At 45.6% G+C, this 13,685-nt stretch overlaps 1 protein-coding gene across 1 annotated transcript in view; it reads right to left on the bottom strand.

The window, feature by feature from the left end:
• Laptm4b (lysosomal protein transmembrane 4 beta) overlaps positions 1–1,203 on the bottom strand; it is a 70,661-nt gene extending 69,458 nt beyond the window's left edge. Inside the window, exon 1 of the mRNA XM_008831537.3 lies at positions 888–1,203. Within this exon, the coding sequence (XP_008829759.1) occupies positions 888–986 (99 nt within the window). The 5' untranslated portion in view covers positions 987–1,203. The remainder of the gene's footprint in view (positions 1–887) is intronic.
• Between the last annotated feature and the right edge of the window lie 12,482 nt (positions 1,204–13,685).

Raw genomic sequence — 13,685 nt, 5'->3', positions numbered from 1 at the left:
CGCAGATCCCCGTCCTGCAGCGCTATTAACTTCAAAGTAGCTCGAGTCTAGCTCCCAAGCATTATGTCACAAAATCCAAAATGCTGAGGAATCCGACTCAGGACTGGTGCTTCAGGGTTGCCAATCATCACCCAAGGGCAGCACCCGGCAAGAGGCCATCAGGCTTCCTCGCTGCCTAGGGTAATCAATCACTGTTTGTTCTCCACACACATGAGACTTGAAAAATCATCACGCTAAAACAAAACAAAAGAACCCTCCATTTGCCCGCCCTGAGGGTTCGGAGAGATCACCTGTCCACGGGCTGGAAAGGGGGAGGGTGTAAAATGGCTTCTCCGGGCCGACTGGGACACTATCACGCGCAGATGCCTTCCGGGTCTGAGAACTTAAAAACATGTATGTGCGGGGCACCCCTTCACGAGAGGGATACAAGAGCCCCTCAACCGTTTCCACTCGGATCCGAACTCGGGAGGGGCGAACGTTCTGCAGACTCGAGGAGATGCGCACAGGGAGGATGGGCATGTCGGATCTGCACCCGAGCCCGGGGCAGCGCGCCCGAGACGGCCCCTCGCAACCCCAACTGGTTTAGGACCCCAAATGCGAAGGGGTACGTGCTGGGAGTCTAGCTCCGAGGTCCTCGGCCACATCGCCCTGAAGACCCCGCGCCCCCAACCCGGGGCTGGCCTGGAGTCCCGCCGCCTCCCCCGCCACAGGTTGGACAGCCCAGGGCACTGCTGCCAGGCTCGCCCGGGAATTAACTTTCTAATAATACAACTCTAGGCGGATGAGCACGGGCGTCCCCCAAGCCGAGGCCGACCCCGCAGGCGACTTAGCGGCGCGGGCCCGGGGTGCCCGGGGTCCCCTGCGCCCCACCGCGGGGAGGCGCTCACCAGGTACCAGACGCCGAGCAGGATGGTGCCCGTGCGGACATGGCAGCACAGGCAGCAGCTGTTGGAGTAGAACCGCGTCCAGGGCGCTACCATCTTCATGGCTCGGGCAGTGGGCGCAGCGGCTATAGAGCGCGCCCCAAGTTTGAGAGAGCGTCGTCCGCGTAGCCCTGGGCCCGTCGCCGGCTCCTCGGCCGCTCCCGCCTTCTTGCTCTGCCCCTCCGACGCCCGGCCCGCACGCCCGGTCCCAGGCTCCGCGTTGCCCCGACAGCTCCGAGCGGCGGCTGCGACCGGACCCGGAGCTCAATGACCGCGGCGGCAGGAGGAGGCAGAGGCGGGGCGGCCGCTGGCCACGTGACCTGTCCGGGTTCGTGACGTCACCGCGGGCTCCAGCCAGCTGCCCGCTCAGGGAGCCTTGTGCTAATAAATGCATCACTGCAGCAACCTCCCGGATGCTCCGGAGGCAACCTGCAGGAGAACTCCAGGCCTTCCCGCTTTCCTCGAGCAGCGGGTGCAGGTTTGCTTCGGATTCAGATGCATTTACAGACCTTTTGTGTTAGCCCCATTTGTATCTTGCATATGATGCATAGGTACTGTACTAGAACTGTAGTTATCTTGCAAATTGGAGGAAGAAAGTGCGTGGTGATTCCAGTCAACTGCAGTACTTTGAAGCACTGCCGAATCCTCAGAGAGCAATTTGTCTCCTCTTCCCAGCTCAATTACTGTGGCGGTAATCTTTTCCCAGAAAATAAGATGTGTGTCAAGGGCATCCTCGCTGTGCTTGGGTAGCATTTTTAATCATGACTACAGCTCTAAAGAAACAATCATCAAACCAGTTACTACCCGGAGGTCTCTGCAAGACACAACACACAGCGTTGAGAGAGCCGACAGGACTGCAGAGCAGGGTGGGAGGAGTGGTGCTTCCTCCCTCTGGGGCCGTGTTTTGTCTGGGAGGCTCTGATTTAAGGTTTAGCCACTGACCACTGTGAAAGCCAAGAATCTCAGATAAATTGGATTAAAAGTGCGTGTGAATGTTTCATTTCAGGCTTGGAAAAGGAAATAAAATGGGTTCGATTAAAATCTAAGGACTTGTTAAATACGAAGATGACGTTTGGAAAGCTGCTGCAGTGCAGGATTGGTTGGTTTCACAGGGATGTAAACCTGACACATTTTTGTTGTATAGCTTAATGATTCTAAAAGAGCCAAAAGCTATCCTCAGAGATGCCCAGTGCATTGCAAGTCCTTAAGCAAAAATAAAAAGCAATATTATTGTGGGAAGCAATCAGAAAAACTGACCAGAAAAGCTCAGTTATTGCTTAGTTTTCTTCCTAACATTAGATATAATTTTCTCTCTGGGACCTTCTATTTATTATTGAGTTATAGGCTAGGGCTTTACTCCAGCGGTAGAGCATTATCATAGCATACAGAAGACCCAGAGTTCCATTCTCAGTACTGCAAAAAATTTACTATGTGTTTATGTCCACATCCACTTTCAACAGGACAAGCCTTAGTGCTCTAAGAAGGAATGGAAATATGGGATGAGCAATACTGCACTGAAAGAAAATGAAAATTCACACTCTCAGGTTACTGTAGTTACCTCCCTCTTTTCCCTCCAGAATTTTGGATTAGGCAAATGGCTCATTGGTTACAGAGAATTAAGCATTTCAGAAAATTTATTATTCAAGATCTGAAGTCACAATTGCCAAGTTGCTGTCGAATTTAAAAAATAGAATAGAGAGGCTAGAGAGATGGCTCAGCGGTTAAGAGCACTGACTGCTCTTGCAGAGGACCTGGGTTCAATTCCCAGCACCCACATGGCAGCTACAAACGGTCCTTAACTCCAGTTCCAGGGGAATCCAAAACCCTCTTCTCACCTCCCGGGCATTGCAGGACTCGGGTGCATTCACATGCAGGCAATACACTTGTACACATAAAATAAAAAACAATAAACAACAACAAAAAAAGCGTAAAAAACAGAATAGAAACGAGCTAGAGAAAGATGTGGAGAAACAATGCATGCAACAGGCAAAGTTTAGTAAATTAAACTTAGCTTCAGGGTCTTTGGCGGGAGGTTGTTGGAATGCATTGGAGGATTGGCCTCAGAGTAAGAACTGGTTTCCCAGGAATAGATAAGGCCAGGTTGAAATAAATGATGGTGACATATTTAACTGGAGTAACAATTTAGAAAGTAACCTTTTTGGCGGGGGGAGGGGGTTGGTCTTTTTGAAGCAGGGTCTCCCTGCAGTCCCAGCTGGCCTGGAACTCACTATGTAGACCACGATGGCCTTGAACTCACAGAGATCCACCTGCCTCTGCCTTTTGAGTGCTGAGATTAAAGGCATGTGCCACCATGCCCAACAAGAAAGTAACTTAAAAAAAAAAAATTTATTAGCATAACTCGGGCCTTGATGTAACTTTTTTTTTTTCTAATCCTAGAAGCCTCAGGGCACAATGGTATCTTTTCTGTTTGAGCCTGCAGAACATCTTTCCTGTTCTTGGTTGTTTTGTCCTGCAACTGGCTTGAGGCTCCTTTCCAATATCTCACTGTTTCCCTGCTGCTCTCCATATCCAATTTAAACATTTCTCTCTGACTGAGGAGATGGCTCAGGGGTTAAGAGCTCTGGCTACTCCTTCAGAGGACCCATTTCTGGTTCTCACCACCCACATGGCAGCTAACAACCATCCCTAACTCTAGTTCTATCCAACACCCTCTTCTGACCTCCTCCAGCACTGTACTCTCAGGTATGCTTAAATACATGCAGTCAAAACACTTATACACATAAAATAAAAATAAATTTTAAAAAAATTTTAATTAAAGCCGGACCTGGTGGTGAAAACCTTAAATCCCAGCACTTGGGAGGAAGAGGTAGAGGAAGCTCTGTGAGTTCGAGGCCAGCCTGGTCTACATAGCAAGTTCCAGGCCAGCTGAGGCTACAGGGAGACACTGCCTCAAAAAGACAAAAATAATTTTTTTTTTAATTAAAAAAAGAAGCTGGGACATCATGGTATATACCTTTGATCTCTGTAAGATCAAGTCCAATCTGGTCTACATAGCAAATTCCAAGTCAACTGGGGCCACAGGGAGACCGTGTCTCAAGAGGGGCGAGGGGAGAGAAGTAATGGGGAGAATCAGGAAGAAAAGCTTTATTCAGTGTGCTCACATAGGGAAGAAGAACAAATAAAGGGGTCCAGTGACCCCAAGTCTATCTTTGGGCTACTGAGCATTAGGTTATTATAGAGGAACAAAGGACAGATGGCATGCATAATTAAGCAGTCCTGGTCAAGGTGTGGTCTCCTTGATCATCGTCTCAGTTTTGTTCTGCAAGGTTGTCTGAATAAGTCATCACTGACACCTTTCGGGGCCTCAATCTGGTTCCTACAGGATGACCACTTCTGCTCCAGGACACCACCTCACCATTGTGGACATGTGTCCTTCCTGAGGTGAGGGGTCTGTCAAGATTCTGTTATTCTAGTAATCTAAGGCAACTCAAGAGAAATGATTGGACAATGACATCTCTGCGCCTTCAGCCAATGTAAAGTAAACAGATAAGACACAAAACAAATGGGGCAAATGACTCAGCAATAAGAGCATGTGCTGCTCTCACAGAGGACCCAGGTTCAGTTCTTCAGTATACATGTCTGGTGGCTCACAATCACCTGTAACCCCAGTTCCAAGGATTGGGTGTACTTGCTTGATCTGAATGGCGACACAATGCACCCCTTTTCAAAAGTAAAAGCTGCCTGGGTTATTTTCGCTTTATCTGAGTGTTCTGTGTGTGAGGTATTGGTAGGGTCTTTGGACCTCAGATTTTATTTCTAACAGCCACCAGTCCTCAGTGGTACAACTAAATAGACGAGTAATAGTAAACAGCAGAGAAAGAAGATTTATTTAATAGTCATATTGGGAAAACAAAGAGGTCCAGTGACCAACCCCCTAAATCCATCTTTGGTCCTGATGGAAGTTTAGGTTTCAGTAGACAGCAAAAGAGGTGTGTTTAACTAGGCAAAGTGTGGTCCCGCCCAGCATTGTCCTTGCTCTGGTCTCTGTTGCAAAGTGGTCTGACAGGTGTGTGAAATCTTTTCTTTGGTTGGTGCCAGGCTTTATTTAGCCTTTTCTTTCTCCCAGCATGAGATTCCTGGGGAAATTCCAATTTCTTTTTTTTCTTTCTTTGGGAGAGGTCTCACTATGTTGCCTTGGCTGACTCAAGATGTAGATCAAGTAGACCTCAAACTCACAGCCAGCCAGCCACCTGCCTCTGCCTCCCAAGTTCTGGGACTAAAAGCATATACCACCAAGCCCCGCTGGAAACTCCTATTTCTTGGGGACCATTGTTTTAATAGTCTGAGTGCCAAAAGGACGGCCACAAGTGTCTCTTTAGAATGTCTTCATTTCTGCCAGGACAGTTACAGTGACAACTCAGTTCAGACCTGTAGGTTAAGGTGCAGCTACCCAGGAAAAGAGACAAAAGACCTCCTCACCGGGGCATACTATGCAAGGGTTTTAGCTGGCAAGTCTACAAGAGCAAAAAACAGCTAATACAATGTCTGAAACTTCAATTTGAAAGGAAAGGGTACTAAGTTGAGAGAGAGGAGGAAAAGGAAGCTTCAGCACAGGGTAGGAGAGGTAGCAAAGATGAAAACCTTTACATGCCATGCCACCAAGACATTTGAAATATATTTTCTGAAGAAAAGGAGCAGAAGATTAAGGAACAACTGAAGTTTCATAAATATGTCACAAACTTAAGGTACATATCAAAAAGATAGGCAGCACCAACTGGGTAATTTGGGGGGGGGTCCAGCACAAAATGAAAATGTGGATCTTCTCATTTTAAAAATACTAAGAATTTCTAGAGCATTAACCCAGCTTGGGATTCCTCTGAGGGTGGAGTCCTGTGCAACTGCCCAGGTCACACACCCAGGAAGCTGGTCCTAGAGATAGGCTTTGTATCTCTGAAATGAAAAAGAAATGAAACAAAAAGAGTTTTTTGAGAGCTGTTTCTTGTTCCTATCACATAAGAATGAGCTACTTCATGAAGGTTGTGACTTACAGAATGTGTGAATTGCAGGAGAGCCATATGCCTCATTAGGGAAGTCATAAAACTATAAATCCTTTAAAGTGGCCAACTGGCTCTAAATTGGCAGACTGGCCTTGCTCAAGCCTTATCAACTGGTCACTCCCGGGACTGAAGGAGAGGGGCTGTTTGTAGAGCCAACCTGTCTCCTTTAGTGCCCTAGATAGTTCGCCTGCCCTGCCTGAGAAAATAATCCTGGGAGGAAGACCTTCAGTCACCCAAGGACACCAGACCCTGGCATCGAGTAAAACTCCTGCAGCTGTGTTCAGTAGCATTCCAACCTGTACCCAAACGCCCCTTTCATTAGATGCAGATACCTTCTTCCTGGTAAGCACTTCTGCTCTTCAGTGATACCTGAATAAAGAACACATTCCTTGCTTGTTGCAGGTTATTTCTAAATTCTAAACCCCATCCTTCCCTGCTCTCCTAAGTCTAACAGGGACAAGTGCCATTTTTGCAGGAGTATATGGAAGAAAATAAGAAGTATGCCAGATGACTCATTAAAGAATCTAATCTTGTCCCAGTCAGGGTCAGGACTATGAAGGACAGAATGTGGAGCTGGCTCCAGGTCTGAACTGCAGCCAAACTGGAAGTCAAGAATCAGATTGATGGGCTCTCAGAGGCCGGTGTGATGAATCACATAGTTGAAAGGAGTTGGTCAGATCTAGGCTGGAGGCTGGGAGACAAAGTGCATTAAGATGCAATTCTTGCCTTCAAGAATGAAAAACAATAAGAGAGAAAGAGACGGAGAGATGAAGATGGGCAGATGGAGTCACTAGTGGTAGATAATGTGGCTAACAATAAAACAACAGATCCTGATTAATAGTGATATTAATATAGCACTGTATATAGTCTATCAATGTTTAAAGATTTAGAATGCAAATACATTTCTATCCATCAGAGTCCAAATAGGAAAGTAGAAACCACTCTAAATTTTTCAAACAGAAAGGATGTGATACAGGGAATTGGTTGCTGTAGCAAAATACTTCACAGAGGCCACCTTCTCCCACTTTTGAAATATGGCCAAAAAAATCTCAATTCTCTTTCACAAGCAATTTGCTATGTTCCCTCTCCAACTGACTCCTTTTTCAGATTCTTACATGCAGGAGTTACAGTGCAAGTACACCCAAAACCAGAGTCCTCCCCCACCATACATAACACCCAGGGATGAGCCCTTCTCTCTTGGATACAGAGAATTATTCAAAATTCCTAAACCCTGGGAAGCCCATGGAACCTAGTTCAGTCACCCAGCCTGCCCTACAGAAGCCACCTCCCAATACTCTCTCCAACCTCCACATCCTAGCACCTGGCACTGTGTGGTAGAATTCTCTCCTATGAAGCTGCACATCACAGAATTCTCTGCCTTTTATCTATTCGGGTGTCATTATCTTGCCATCCAAAGAAGCTTCAGGGATGAGGGTATAGCTCAGCAGTGGGACACTTGCCTACCATGGGAAAAGGTACTAGATTTGATACTCAGTGCCAAAAAAAAGATAAACAAATAAATCTAGTTTATGTCTAGCCAGACACAGGGCTAGACAACAGGGAATCAGAAGTTTAAGTACAGCCTAGGCTACCACGGACTGCACAGTGAAATTCTATCAGCAGTGACTTCGAAGGAGGGGGATAAGGGTAGAGAGAGAAGGAAGGAGGATGGAAATCTTTAAATCTTAGACCATAGTTAAACAGGAATGAGAAAACAGACAAGGGAACACAGGTCAAGAGGGAGGAAGTCAAGAGAAGATGGTGAGGGAAGTCAGAGATTGGCAAGAGTAGAGAAGAAGCTGCCACCACCTGGCCAGAGGAAGACGGGGGCAGAGTGTGAGTGACCTGGGGCCAGCACAGCTGCTGCCAGACATGTTGCTGTTGTTGGCACTCTTCCCAAAGCACAGAAAAAAGAGGAGAGGTACCTTTGTGCCTGCCTCACACCTTCTAGTCTTCTGCCAGTTTCACATTGGCTAAATGCAGAAAGCAGATGACACAGGGCCTGGGAGATAGCCTTACCAACGCATAAGGGCAAGAGGCACACCAGTGTTCACAAGAGTCAGGAGATAAAAGAATCCTAAGGAGCCATTGACAGATGAATGAATAAGCTTGAAGTCGGATGTTATCCAGCCATGAAAAGAAAGGGCATTCTGACACAGGCTACAACAGGAAAGAACCTTGTGGATGTTTCATTAAGTCACAGAGACAACAGACAGAAAAACAGGAAGGCAATGTGTCAAGAAGGCAGTGACAGCCCATTGATGTTAGGGCTGTGAATGAATTTACTAAAGACCAGACTGATAGAAAGGGAGGATTTAATGAAAGACAAAGCAGTGTGGGAGTCCCAGAGAAGACATCATGCCCCTAGGAGGGAGGCAAGTTCTTTTTACAGTAGTTGAAAGTTGTTAGGTCTTATCAAGTAGGACACCTGTGTGAGACTCCTATCTGGATGCTTAGGCAGACATCTCATTATTTTGCTGAGGAATAAATTTTATGGTGTGGATTATCTCTTCTTGGGACTGGCTATCAGTGCAAAAAAGCAGGCATGGGTCGCTAGGGGTCAAAGTCCTGAGAGACAGCCTGCTCATTCAAGAGTGCAATTTTCTGCTGTGGTATCAGGATGACCTAAGACAGATTGCAGCCAGGGTTTGCTAGGGTTAACTCTTTCTAGTCCTGCTCAGAGGCAGTAAGGGCCTTGCAACAACAGAAGCCTGCTTTGAGGTCAGAGCAGCTTGGTTCTGACGTTAGAATGACTTGGCACAGCTGTTCATCTCTGAATGGCATCCACAATAAAAGCATGGATTGACAATGTGGAAGAACTGGAAAACATTATGCCAAGTGAAACAAAGCAAGCAGAAGAAGATAAACGTCTTATGATCCACTTTGTGAGGCACACATACTAGGCAAATTCATAGAAGCAGGAAGTAGAAGTTACCAGAGCCTGGGGGGAGAAGTGAGTAGGGAATTGTTGCTTAATGGGTACAGGGTTCCTGTTTGAGATGATGAAATGTCTGCAACTGGAACAGTGACTATAATTGTGCAACACTGTGCATATACTTAATACCATCAAATTGTACACTTGAAGTGGCAAAAAGTATTAAAACAATTTTACATTGTGTACATTTTCATTTACGGATTACTTATTTATTTACTTATGGAGATAAGTTCACACACTATAACAGGGCTAGCCTGGAACCCATGGCAAACCTGCTGTCTCGTGTCTCCTCAGTGCTAACATATGTGTGAGCTTCTACACCCAGCTGCTATAATTTTTACAAAGGAAAAGCTGGGGAAGGGAGAGAAATGGATTTGAAAACAAGCAGGCACATAATGTCATTCTGAAATAATAACAAGCTGAGTTTATCTTCTCTGATGATCTAGAAAGGAAGACTTTCACAGTGCCCTAGGTCATGATGCAAGAACACTAACCCCTCTTTATGAATTTGTATAATTTTGTCACAAAGGGATATGATTGCCTCCTAGGGACAATCAGTTAATCTATCTGAATTTTATAAGGGGAAATAATAATCCTACAGCTATGATCGTTGAGAAGATGACAGGGTAAAACATGCTTAGTACCTGACAAAAAGTAAGTGATAGATTTTTAACAGAATTGGCACTGTATAACACCTGCAAGGGTTTTAAATATGTAACCTGGATGCCAGGCTTGGTGGCACATGCCTTTAATCCCAGCACTCGGGAGGCAGAGGCAGGCGGATCTCTGTTAAATAAAGGATGAATGAAATAAAAGGTCAGGAAAACGGGAACTAGAAAGTTTTGTTTTGGTTTTTTTTGAAAAAAAGAAAAGACCAGAGCCAGGCATGGTGGCACAAGCCTTTAGTCCCAGCACTCCAGAGGCGGAGGCAGGTGGATCTCTGTGTGTTCAAGGCCAGTCTGGTCTACATAGTGAGTTCCAGGACAGCTGGGGTTACAGGGAGACCCTGTCTCAAAAAGGCCAAAAAAAAAAAAAAGTAACCTGGGAGTTACATAACCGGTCTAGCCTAGACAAAGAGTGATGGACAGGTGCAAAAACTGAACCCTTTTTATAGCCAGAACTTGTTGTTTTGCATGAGTTTACTTACATATAAGAAGGAATGTGTGGCCAGGTGTAGTAACATACCCCTGTAATCTGAGCACTCAGGAGGCTGAGGCAGGAAGACTGCCACAACTTCAAGGCTAGTCTGGACTACATATTGAGAAACTTTGTCTCTAAAAAAAAACAAAAAAAACAAAAAACAAAAAAAACAGGGCTGGAGAGCTGGCTCAGCAGCTAAGAACACTGTTCTTGCAGAAGACCCGGGTTCAAATCCCAGCACCCACACGGCAGCTAACAACTGTCTGTAACTCCAGTTCCAGGGGATCCTACAGTCCTCTTCTGTCCTCCTCGGGCATTGTACAACATGGGTGCACTTACCTACATACAGGCATAACACTCATACACATAAAATAAAAATAATAAATAAAATATAAAAAATTTAAAAAAACAAAGGCAGAAGAGAAAGATGATGAGTAGGAACATGACTTCTAAGACAGTTTAAAGTAATATGAGGTCTTAGTAACCATTAAGGTTGGTCCTAAGAATAAAAGTTGGTCATCCAAAAGCAAGGTCATAAGAGAATATCAGTGACGTGGAAGCGAGGCTCTAGTTTTCTTGGCTATCAAGATGGCTCAGCCAATAGAGGGGCTTGAATGTGGCCTCACAACCTGAGTTTGATCCCTGAATACTGTAAGGTAGAAGGAGACAACTGACAGAGTTGTCCTCTGACTTCCACACATGCACCATGGAACCAATGCACAATAATGTATGTGTATGTATACAATGTGTGCGCAGGTGCCTGAGGAGACCAGAAGAAAGTGTCAGATTCCCTGAAGCTAAAGTTAGAGGTGATTATGAGCCATCCTACATGGGTACTGGGAACTGAACTTGGGTCCTCTGAGAGAGCAGCAAGAGCTTTTAACAGCTGAGCCATCTCTCCAGTTTTATATATATCAGATCTTCTAGAACTGAAATTAAGGATGGTCGTGAGCCTCCATGTGGGTGCTGGGAACCAAACTGAACTGAACTGGCAAGTGCCTTTAACTGCTGAGCTGTCTCTCCAGTCCAAAATAAATATTTAAGAAGGTATTCTGGGGCTGGAGAGATGGCTCAGCAGTTAAGAACACTGGCTATTCTTGCAGAAGACCCGGGTTTGAATCCAGCATCCACATGGCAGCTAACAACTGTTCATAACTCCAGTTCCAGGGGATCCTCCATAGGCATTGCATGACATGGGTGTACTTACATACATGCAGGCAATACACAAATACACATAAAATAAAATAATAATAATAAACGTAAAAAAAAAAAAAAGAAAAAAGAAAATATTCTGATGGGCATGGTGGTGCATGCTTTTAATCCCAGCATTAGGAGGCAGAGGCAGGTGGATCTCTGTGAGTTCGAGGTCAGCCTGGTCTACATAGTGAGCTCCTGGCCAGCTGGGGCTCAGGGAGACTCTATCTCAAAAAAAGAAAATATTAAAACTTAATGTTGTGATGTATGCAGACAATGTTTTGTTATTTTTTATACAGTGTCTTATGTATCTCAGAGTAACCTCAAAATCACTGTACAAAAGAGGAAGATCAGACTAGAGAAATGGCTTACCCGTTAAAGACTCAGTTTACAAACTAAACATCAGACTAGGAAGATCTTGAACTCCTGATCTTCCTGCCGCTACCTCCCCAGGCCTGGAATTACAGATGTGTACCAGCAAGCCTGGTTTATGTGGTGCTGGGAATTGAACCGAGGGTTTCATGCATGCTAGGCAAGCACTGTACAGCATTATGTTCCCAATCTCCACTTTTTTTTTTTTTTTTTCGTCTTTTTGAGACAGGGTCTCCCTGTAGCCCCAGCTGTCCTGGAACTCACTATGTAGACCAGGCTGGCCTTGAACTCACAGAGATCCACCTGCCTCTGCCTCCCAAGTGCTGGGTTTAAAGGTGTGCACCACCACACCCATCTCCAATCTTCACTTTTAAAGGCGCTTCTATCTTAAGAACACAGGGTCTGGGGTTGAAGATCTGTGTCACTACGAGTGGATCACGTCTGTTTAATATAGTAGTGTCATAGCCCACATCTGAACTATTCCTGTGTGTGATAGTTTAGGAATGACTATGATCCAAATTAATTCATATTTAGAAAACTGTGTCAGCAATTGAGACCCAGGCAGATCCATCTACCCAAAAGTGATCCTAAAGTAAACTGCTTGAGGAACTTAGATGCTAAAGATCTTAGATGGTGAACTTTGAAGTAACCATCAGAATATCCATAATTTAAGTGGAGATAAAAGAAGGCCAAGTAAAAGACTTGTGGGGTTAATAGGACAATCAATTCTTTTAGAAAGGGCTATCTTGAAGAGTGTGCTGGATAGCTTTAGTGTCAACTTGACACACCTGGGTTGAGGGAGCCTCAATTGGAAAATTTCCTCTATTGGACTGGCCTGTGGCCATGTCTGAAGGGCATCTTCTTGATGAGCGATGTGGGAGGGCCCAGCCCACTGTGGATGGTGCCATTCCTGGGCAGGTGCACCTGTGTTGCATAAGAAAACAGGCTGAGCAGGGGCCAGGGGAGCAAGCCAGTAAGTAGCATTCCTCCCTGTGCTCCAGCTCCTGCCTCCAGGTTCCTGCCCTGAGTTCCTACCTTGGGCTCCCTGATGAACTGCGACCTAGGAGATGTAAGACAAATAAGCCCTTTCCTCCCCAAGTTGGTATTGGTCAGAGTATTTTGTCACAGCAATGAAGAACAAACTAGGACAAAGAGAAAATATTAAACTTCTGTTTTAGTGGGATAGTGGGCAGTAAAATAACCATAACCTTTGAAATTCCTTACATACAAGTTTGTTAAGAGGCCAGAGAGATGGCTCAGTGGGTAAAGGCACTTGCTTCATGAACCTGATGATCTGAGTTCAATTCCCAGAATGCACATACCAGGTATGGTGACACATACCTTTAATTCCAGCACAGGGGAGGCAGAGACAGCAGATCTCTGTGAGATCAAGGCCAGCCTGGTCTACATAGTTTCAGGTCAGGGGGCTGGAGAGATGGTTCAGTGGTTAAGAACACTGATTGTTCTTGTAGAAGATCCTGGTTCAAACCCCAGCATCCACATGGCAACTAACAACTGTCCGTAACTCCAGTTCCACAGGATCAGATGGCCTCTTCTGTCCTCCTCGGGCATTACATGACACTGGTGCACTTACCTACATGCAGGCAATATACTCATACACATAAAATAATAATAATAATAAAGCAATAACATAAAAAAAAAAACTTTGAAAAAAGAAGAGCCAGGCATGGTGGCACATGCCTTTAGTCCCAGCACTTGGGAGGCAGAGGCAGGCAGATCTCTGAGTTCAAGGCCAGCCTGGTCTGTTAGGGTTCCAAATAGCAGCAGCTTGCCCCCCTCCCCAACAGGGACCTCACCTTGACCTTTGGAGTCAAGGGAAACAAACTCTGCTGAGAAGCAGCCTGCCTTTCCTCTGACCTCCAAAGATAGATAAGCAGATTCTACCTGATAACCAGATATTTTAGAAGCTGTTTTTCTCTTATCTTAAGAGGGAAAAAGTAAACACTTCCAGACCCTAATCCTACCTGCTTTTCCTGCTTCCTCCTCCCTGATTTCTCCCCCAAATATTCCCTCCTTCCACACCCTAAAGCCCCCATATATAAAGTCCCAGCTCACAAACCATGGGCGGCCATCTTTCCGTTC

Source organism: Nannospalax galili, unplaced genomic scaffold (assembly GCF_000622305.1).
Source record: "Nannospalax galili isolate Female #2095 unplaced genomic scaffold, S.galili_v1.0 scaffold334, whole genome shotgun sequence".
Taxonomy (NCBI): Eukaryota; Metazoa; Chordata; class Mammalia; order Rodentia; family Spalacidae; genus Nannospalax; species Nannospalax galili.
This window is presented reverse-complemented; position numbering and strand designations above follow the sequence as displayed.